The sequence below is a fragment of the Impatiens glandulifera genome, chromosome 5 (assembly GCF_907164915.1).
Source record: "Impatiens glandulifera chromosome 5, dImpGla2.1, whole genome shotgun sequence".
Classification (NCBI taxonomy): domain Eukaryota; kingdom Viridiplantae; phylum Streptophyta; class Magnoliopsida; order Ericales; family Balsaminaceae; genus Impatiens; species Impatiens glandulifera.
In genome coordinates, this window is record NC_061866.1 from 9258223 (window position 1) to 9268421 (window position 10199).

At 34.5% G+C, this 10199-nt stretch overlaps 1 protein-coding gene across 1 annotated transcript; it reads left to right on the forward strand.

The window, feature by feature from the left end:
• Nucleotides 1-241: 241 nt before the first annotated feature.
• Nucleotides 242-1890, forward strand: LOC124937990 (BRI1 kinase inhibitor 1-like). The gene is made up of 2 exons (XM_047478338.1): nucleotides 242-1403; nucleotides 1724-1890. Exon 1 carries the CDS (start codon nucleotides 456-458, stop codon nucleotides 1380-1382), a length of 927 nt encoding a protein of 308 aa, XP_047334294.1. The 5' UTR covers nucleotides 242-455; the 3' UTR covers nucleotides 1383-1403; nucleotides 1724-1890.
• Nucleotides 1891-10199: the final 8309 nt, after the last annotated feature.

Genomic DNA, 10199 nt, shown 5'->3' on the forward strand with positions numbered 1-10199 from the left:
GGATAACAACAGATTTTATGCTCACTCTTATTTTCGTTTACGGTAGTTATCCAAAATAATATTTATATGTTTTGACTAGGTTCTATCTCCAACATTAACCAATACAATTAATTACATACCTATATATTTATTTATTTTAGTAATAATATATTAAACATTTTTGTATATACCATGTGAATTGGCTATTGTGCAAAAGACTATCCAATCTCTCTCTCTCCCTAACCCTTATCCCTCCAACCTTGTTAGTGTGGTGAAACACATGCACAAACAAAACAGAAAACAGGAGTAACAATACTAGAAAAGAAGATCATCATCAATTCATCATTCATATATTTTTGAGAGAGCCATAGTAGAAGGAATCAAAATAAACGCCCCCATCTCTCTCATCTCTCATCTCCCCTCTCTCTTCAACAACATTCTTGATCTCATCATCATCATCATCTTCATCCAATTAAATGGACAAAATCAGAGACAAGCCCCATGAAGATTTCTACAAAAACACAAACCTTCTTAATCCACCACCAAAACTATCACCCCCTTCTCCTCCCTCAAACATCACTTCTCCCACACACGAATTCTCCTTCACAATCTCTCTCCAACCCACTTCCTCCTCCGCCGCCGCCACTCACAAATCCAAAGCCGCCGTTGATTTATCCCCCGCCGACGAAATCTTCTTCCACGGCCATCTCCTTCCTCTCCATCTCCTTTCTCATATCCCACCTATCTCTCCACGCACCTCCACAAATTCTCTCGACAGTTTAACCCTCCCCGTCAAATCCATCGCCGCCGCCGACATTCATGAAAAAACCAAGTCCAAATCCTTCTCTTTCGGTCATCCCCATCGTAATAATGTCATTGATTCCAAAGATAGACCGATAAAGTCCAAATCTTTCTCATTTATGAGTATACCCAGATGGCGCAGAGATCAGAGAGAGCAGATAATAATGATCAGAGATAAACAGAGCCATAATCGAAATCAGAATCAGAATCAAAATCAGAATCAGAAAAAGAGGTTAAGGTTTGATATTGGGCACGTGGTAAAGAGATACATCAGAATGGTGAGGCCTCTAATTCTATCATTCCGAGGAAGAAGAGAGAAAACACAGCTCCGGCGACAGCCTTATTCGTTTTCCGGCAACATTGCCGGCGGGTCAAGGAGAAATTCAGGAGGAGGGCCGGGAAGGAGGGATTGCTCGTCGGCGCCGGCATCAATGAGAAACTCACCGGGAAATAGCGGTCTTCTCGTGCAAACCCCAACTACTTCAACTAGTGATCATAGCACCATGGAAGAATTACAGGCCGCGATTCAGGCCGCAATTGCTCATTGCAAGAATTCAATTTCAACAGAGGATCAAAAGATCAAAGCAGTTGATGATAATTAACCCATCATCTTCATGAATGAAGTAAATTCAAATAATAAAAATTTCAATGGTTTTCTTTCTTCTTTTTTTACTATTTTATTCTAGTTATGAATGTAAAAAAAATAAAAATAAAATATTTTTATCTTTATTTGTGTATATATTATATAGTTTTAAAAAGAATCATTTGCTATTTCAAGGAGCATGGGTTTGTTGTTTCATGATCCATACTTGAAAACATGGGTTTAATGATTTTACATTGATAAAATCGATGCTGTAAATTGTATTTATCTATTGTAGGTCTAAAAAAGATGATCTTTTTATGCACTTAGATTTGAATTAGGTTCTTGTGGTCTTCAATGCAGGTAGTAAGAGACAAAAAAGATAAACATCTACAGATGCGCATGTTTGTTTTTCTACTATATCCCAAAAATGGCACCTGGCTAGCACCTCCCACCCACCACCTTAACTCACTTCTTTTGTGCAGCCTAAGGTAGATTAATGTTTCCTTTTACATGATGTAGTTATATTTCCACCACTATTTAGGTAAATAATATTAGTTCGAACTCTAATGTTTGCGTGATGTTCCCGTACTTGGAATCACATGAATTTCTTATAAGAGTGACGCTAATAGATTATAAATACCTTAATATATATATACTTTGAGTTGGGTTGTGGTAGCTCAGTTTGTTCGGAGGTATTTGTAGTATATTTCCTCACTGGTAATGTTATTTGTGTTCGGGGCGCTATAGGTGATATTAGAGCTGACCCGGTGGTAGGAACAAAGTGTCAATGAGAAACACATCTTGAATCATGCAGAAATAAAGTGTCACATGGGTCACTCCTAGAGTCCTAACCGAGGGAGACTGGAACTACAAATGGGATCACGACAAAGACGTCGCGTGGCAATAACTGTACGTGTTGGATGCGTTACAATATGTTTCTCTTTATCGTTGTGCATTGATCGAAAAACGAATAAATTTTGCTATACAAACACAATTGGGTTGAGGATGCTGGGAGAGAAAATGTGGATGTTTTGATAGAAGAAGATCGGAGAATGTATACATTTGTTCATAGAGATTAAAGATTAATGTAATATGAATTTTACTTTGCTATGAAAAGAAATCCAATGACACAAATATCATATGTCCTAAAGGGTGAAGTTTGATAGTTAATTTCTTTCTTTCAATCTCTCTCCTATGTCTTGCTCTCTCCATTCAAGCGTGATTTTTTATACAAAAAAAAAAAAGCAAGGGTACTAATATCGCATAATATAACTACAAGTGATTTTCTTGTAAGAGGATGTTTTTTCCTGCAAGATGCATTGAGAGACCGAACAAAAAAATGAAATGGTGTACATCAACATCCCGATGTCATCATCATATGAAACTCAAGGAACAAGGATCTTATCTAATTCGAGTAAAAAATGATTGATTGTTAGAATAAGTTTTATACTATTGCTAATTAGGCCCACGCCTAGAATGCCTCACTTTAAGACTTACTTGTAACCTAAATTATTATTACTTTTGAATACTGTACATTCTGTGCTAAGCTTCATTTCCTTAGCTTTTATATCTCTCTCACTTCTCTAGATTTTAAATGATTTAACATGAAATTAGAGAGACAAAAGGATCTACTTCTTTTTTTTTAAAATCAAACTTTTCGAAAACCAATAACTTTTTGTCATCCTTGTTTGTTTGGCTATGAGTTTTCAAAACTAGAACAGTATGTTGTTTTTGGGGTTGACTTCGGCTATTTAGTTTTGTTTGTTGTTGCTTGATGTTGTGTATTGTCTTCGCCTAGAAAGAAGGCTTTCATTGTTGTTTGGTGTAAATAAGTTGTTTTCGTTATCTTTTACAATCCTTTATTTTGAACTATCGTTACTTGTTTGCTTGGTATATGAATCATCAATGTATAATATGAATGATTATTTTCATGCAATTCCATACAATTAGACGATTGAAACTATTTGTATTGAAACTATTCAATGAAATTTTTTATTTAAGGAATAGTTAGGTAGAGATATGTCACATGTGATATCTTTAAACATAAAAACATCATATCAACTTTCGAAACTAAACATTTTGGATTGGTTAACTACACTTTAACAATCGAGTAACAAAGTATAAAATTGTCAAAGAGATTTTGGAACATCTAATTAGATAATTGTTTACACAATCTAATTATGTCAAAGAAAATAGATTCACGAATTTCGATCAACATGGTTATATATTCAAGAGTGTTATTCCGAATTCACCATATTATGGGATTTGTCTCTAACAAAACACATAGGTTGCAACTCCTCTCAATTGAGCAAAGAATCATAGTTAATTATTTGGATAGATGAGACGCGCCTCGTTCAATTTGTCATGGCTCTTCCTGATGAGTTGAGAATTTGTGTGGGTCAATCATGTATGGAACTCCTCTCTCGTATGTTAAATCTTTGTTAAGTTGATTGATTCCAATGAAGATCCGTTTCAAGACACATTACAATAGTAATGTTTCAAGTCCCTTTTTTGCAGCTCCACAACAATATCAGAGTGACAATCATCCATCATGATCAATGAGGTAAAAAACCCAACATAACAAATTGTTACAAGTTATAACATTATTTTTCTTGACATAAAAACATTAAGGTAAAACCACACATTCAATTTTAGCAATCTCAATGCAACTAAGATAATCAACTTCACTATAACTAAAATTACTGTTGTAATAACTGTTGCAATAGTAATGAAATTTGTGAAGAATATGTATTAATAAAGTTTCTTTTTACAAAGGTTAAAAAGAATATGTGGAGGGATGGTCTAAGTGTCCCCACAAGGAAAGGAACAAGAGCCATTTCCTTAGCTAGTTGTGAAATGTGATAGCAGACAAATTGCAGGAGTTGCTAAAAGGCATTGTGTCCATGCAAACTCAAGCTGTGTTGTGGGTCTATTGAATTTGACAATTATGGAATTTTGTAAACCCAACAATTACATCAACAATCAATCATCATTCTAATAATTCATATGGGTTCTACTTGCCTTTTTTTCCTTTATATTTTTCTTCTTGTAAATTCTCCAGCCACATGATTAGTAAATGATTAGTTAATTAATTATATATTTATAGTCTCGCTTTAAAAAATTGAAAATTAATTTTTTACATTAAACTATGATAAGACGCTAATGTTGTATTTACAATAGAAAAATTAAAACAAGTTTAGATATAAGTGTAATATGTATTCTTGTGAATTCATTCATCCCAAAAAAACAACACATTGTCGCTTCTATGTTGTATAACTCATTCAATCCAAAGTCCCCAACTCAAATGATGCTTTCTTTGAGTGGCACTAAATTCGTCTCAAAGCTACTATATCTAACTCAAGATTAGCAAATGAATTTATATATAGAAAGCTAATTAATTTCTTAATATGTGGCAAGTTATTTCATCGGATCAAACGATATTTAACAACGTCGATAACATGTCTATGTTTAAATAGCCGAATTATCGGTGCAATGAAATTGACAATTTTAAATACATACCCTAAACTAAATGGATGTAAAGAGTGAAAGTCAAACGTGTAGTTATGACAATATGAAAGTTAGAGAAATTAACTTCCTATTAACTGGGATCAAGAAAAGTTATTCCATACATGGTCATCTAATATCACATACAAAAGAAATTAGTATTAGACAATAAAGAGATTAGAATGTTATTTCATGTTGAAGATAAATTTAATAGTTGAAAAGGGATGAACTAATTAATTCCCAAAATATGTAATATTAATTCAAAAACATTTTTTTATCTTATCATACATACTTTTTGAGGGGCACTTTTTCATTAGTTCCTGATCCGGCGAAGTCTCCAAACATATAAGGATAAACACCCAGCTAGATAAGTACAAGTTACCAATAGTTATTGTAAGTTACAAGTACAAAGCATCTAACAAAAAAAATATAAAAAGGCATAACAAACATGCTGAAAGCTAGGATCAATAATTCTAAATGTAGGGGAGCCCCAAAAAAAAAGCTAACACTCCAACTAAAGGAAAAACATATTGGCCTAACACGAGGAAATCGACCCAAGTGGATAACACTTCAACATCAATAATCGGCCGACCACCTCAACTGAACAAGGAAACAAGAAGCTTCATCAAACGCCAACCAAATAAGTACAATCTCAAGTTATGGTACCCAAAACTCAACCACACGCCCACCTCATTCCCATGGAAGTTTCATCAAGCGCCAACCAAATAGGTATAATTTCAAGTTATGGTACTCAAAACGCAACCACACGCCCACCTCAACCTCAAGTACTGATATAGGAATTAGAGTTGAGATGGACATGAAAATAATTTGGTGTGGACATAAGAAAAAAAAGAAAAAATTATGAATGAAACGAGTGGATGAACGTTAGTTTTGATCTTTATTTAGAATTAGAAAATTGTAGGTAAAGTCACCATTCAACCTTTAAACAATTTTATTTTTTGGAGTTGCCTCTAATGTAGATCTTCCACTATGTCTATAAATATCTAATATATTTATATATTTATATATTTTTTTTTAAAATATGTCTTCTATTGTATATTATATATTGTAATTGTTGATGTATAATTTGCCTTCCATTGTCATTATTTTTTGTTTTTTATTATTTTAATTTCTATTTCACATACTCAGATTAGAATAATTTATGATTTTGGGCCTTTATTTCTTTGCCCCTTACCCTAACCAACTTCCTTTGTTTAATAGTTTGCTCTACTTTCTTTCTTATTCTAATTCTTCTATATTCCCCCGTTACAAATAAAATTAATTAATTAAAAATTAGACGTTATTATCTTTGATTTAATAGGTGTCTTAATAAAAATTAAATGTCTAGTTAATATTAGTCGTTATTATCTTTTGTTTAATAGGGGTCTTAATTTGTTTTAATTATAACCGTTTAAAAGTTTTTTTTTGTCCTAGTATAAATAGAGTACGTAGTTGTATTTACAGAAAGAACATGAACTGAAATAAAAATTTATTCTCCTATTTTTAATTTATCTTGAGTTTGTGAGTGAATAAGTCGATTGTCCACTAACGTTTCCAACAAAGTGGTATCAGAGCGAGGATGTCTTTGATGTTTCAATATCCGCGTTTTATGAAGGACAACTATGATAGTTGGTCTATCCGAGTAAAGACGTTACTCGGTTCCCAAGGTGCATGGGAAATGGTAAAGAGTGGGATTGTCGAACCTGATTAAGATGCGACATTGGCCTTAACTCAAGCGTTCGAGAAGAACAAAAAGAAGGATTAGCATGCCCTTTCTATCATCCACCAGTGTCTGGATGATGATGCTTTTGAGAAAGTAGCAAATGCCTCAACATCGAAGGAAGCATGGGAAATTCTATAAAATTCCCACAAAGGAGTTGTTAAGGTAAAAAATGTGTGACTTAAAATCTTACAAGGAGAATTTAAAGCACTTCATCAGGAAGCATCGGAGTCTGTTTCAGACTATTTTACGTGGATCTTATCTATCGTCAACCAGATGAAGCGAAATGGAGAAAGCATAGAAGACGTTCGAGTAATTGAGAAAATTTTGCGTTCTCTTCATCAAAGGTTTTATCATTTAGTGGTTGCAATCGAAGAGAACAGAAATTTGGAGAAACTCTCAATCGAAAAATTAAATGAATTGTTACGAGTGCACGAGGAACGGGTGAACAAACACAAGAATGAGCCTTTGAAGCAAGCACTTTTAGTCAATCATTCGTTTGGCGAAAAGGAGAGTGTAGTTCATCGAGGCCGCGGTAGAGGTCGAGGTTATTCTCGTGGTGGTGGTCGAGGACGTGGAAGAAATCCAGATATCGAGAGAGCAAATGGTGAAAACCTCGAAAAAATCCAAGAGGTAGAGGAAGAGAAAGAGGAAACAGACGAGGATAAGGAAGTAACAGATATGAGAAAGGATACGAAAAGGCACGCGCTGAGTGCTACAATTATCACAAATTGGGTCATTATGCTCGTGACTACTGGTATGCCGAGGATGCAAAAGTAGAAGTTAATCTCACGGAAGAAAAAGAAACGGAGGAGTCGACGTTGTCGTTGGCGCTAAATCAAGAAGGTATTGGAGGAGAAAGTCAATGGTATCTTGACAACGGTGCGAGTAACCACATGTGAGGCGACAAGTCGAAATTCGTTGAGATTGAGAAAAAGGCAACCGGAAATATACGTTCGGAGTTACTTCGAAAATCCAGATTGAAGGCAAATGTACCATTTTGATTCGGTTGAAGGATGATACACACAAATTTATTTCTGATGTGTATTATGTCCCTAAATTAAAAAACAATATTTTAAGTTTGGGAAACTCATTGAAAGAGGCTACCAGATTTTAATGAAGGATCGTAATCTTTGGCTACGAGACGGAAGCGCTAACCTAATTGTGAAGGTGACAATATCGAAGAATATGATATTTTCGCTCCCTATTCAAACTGAAGGGCCAAACTGCTTGCAAGTATTCGTGACAGATTCAGCGTGGTGTTGGCACAAGAGGATGGCACATATAAATTTTAGTGGAAGATCCAGTGTATCTCCTTAATCGTTGTCCGATCAAAAGGATGAAAGATCTAACATCAATTGAAGTTTGGAGCGGAAAGAAACCAGACGTATCTCACCTAAGGATTTTTGGGAGTATTGCCTACAAGCATGTGCCGGAGCAAGAGAGAACCAAACTTGATGATATAAGCGAGAAGTTTGTGTTCATCGTCTATGACGGAAAATCAAAGGGGTACAAGCTCTACAATCCTATCAACGGAAAGATGGTTGTGATTCGTGATGTGAAGTTCGATGAAGATACTTCTTGGAATTGGGAAGTGAATGAAGATTTCGTCAACGAATTCTTCCCATTCTTCGATTAGAACAATCAAGAAGAAGAAACATGACAGCCCACAGTTCCTACGATGACACTGAACACATCTTCTAGTGCATCTTCATCAAGTGGGAGCCCCGATGAAGGATCAAGAAGGATGAAAATTATCTAAAAACTATACGAGAATACAGAGGTAATGAATGATGTCTCTATGTTATGTCATTTAGCTGAAACAACGCCTTTGAGTTTTGAAGAGGCTAGTAAAGAGAATAAATGGAGACAAGCCATGGAAAAGGAAATTCAAGTCATTGAAAGAAACAATACATGGGAATTCACTTCTCTTTCAGAGGGTCAAAAGTTCATTGGTGTCAAGTGGATATTCAAAGAGAAAAAGAATGCAAAAGGTGTTGTCGAAAAATATAAAGCGAGATTAGTCATCAAAGGGTATGCACAACGACATAGAGTGGAGTATGATGAAGTATTTGCTCCAGTTGCGCGTCTAGAAACAATCAGATTTTTTGTTTCACTGGTGGCATAAAGAAATTGGAAAATATTCCAATTGGAAGTGAAGTCAACATTTCTTAACGGTTTTCTTGAGGAGAATATTTTTGTAGAGCAACCAGAAAACTATGTGATGAAAGGACAAGAAGGAAAGGTATTAAAGTTGAAGAGGGCTTTGTACGGTCTCAAACAAGCGTCTCGAGCATGGTGTAGTCGGATTGATTCTTATTTTCGTGAGAAAGGATTTGAAAGATGTCCAGATGAGTGTGCACTTTATGTGAAAATGGATAAAAATAGAGATTGTTTATTCGTTTACCTCTACGTGGATGATCTTATTTTCACTAGAAATAATCCGAGTCTCTTTGAAGATTTCAAGAATGATATGGCCCGAGAATTTGAGATGACAGATATTGGCTTAATGACATTTTATCTCGGATTAGAAGTGCGTCAATCAGATGATGGAATATTTATTGGGCAACAAGCATATGTGAAAGAAGTTCTGGATAGATTCAATATGTTGAATAGCAAATCGGTGGCTACCTTTATGGAGGTTGGAGCTAAATTGAGCAAAAACAAAAAGGAAGAAAAGGTAGAACCAACATTGTTCAAAAGTCTCGTTGGATGTCTAAGGTATTTGACATGTATTCAGCTAGATATTCTTTTTAGTGTTGGAATTATTAGTCGATACATGGAGGTGCACACGACGGAGCACATGAAGGCGGCAAAGAGGATTTTGAGATATTTGAAAGGTACGATTGATTTTGGACTGATTTATTTATCGTCCAAGGAATTTCAACTTGTTGGATATTTCGATAGTGATTTTTCCAGAGATATAGATGATCGGAAGAGCACAACTGGATTTATGTTTTTTATGGGGTCTAATGCAATCTCATTAAGTTTGAAAAAACAAGCGATAGTCTCACTATCATCTTGTGAAGCTGAATATGTCGCAATAACAACATACGTTTATCACGCAATATGACTAAGATGAATGTTGAAGGAGATAGGTTTGTCAGAGAATGAAGCACCATAATTTTTGTCGACAACAAGTCTACTCAAACTCTGGCAAGGAATCATATTTTTCATGATCGAAGTAACACATCGATACGTGATATCACTTCATCCGAGAGAGTATTATGAAAAAAAAAGATCAGACTTGAATATGTGAAATATGTTGATCAAATTGCAGATATTTTTACGAAGCCTCTTGGAGTGGAAGTTTTCAGTAGAATGAGGAGTAAACTTGGAATCACGAAGAAAAATTAATTTTACATGGGAGTATTGAAAATAAAGTTAGTTAATTGAAAATTAGACGTTATTATCTTTTGTTTAATAGGTGTCTTAATAAGAATTAAATGTCTAGTTAATATTAGACGTTATTATCTTTTGTTTAATAGAGATCTTAATTAGTATTAATTCTAACCGTTTAAGAGTTTTTGTTTTGTCTAGTATAAATAGAGTAGTTTTATTTACAGAAAGAACATGAACTAAAATAAAAATATCTTCTCTTTTTTTAATTTT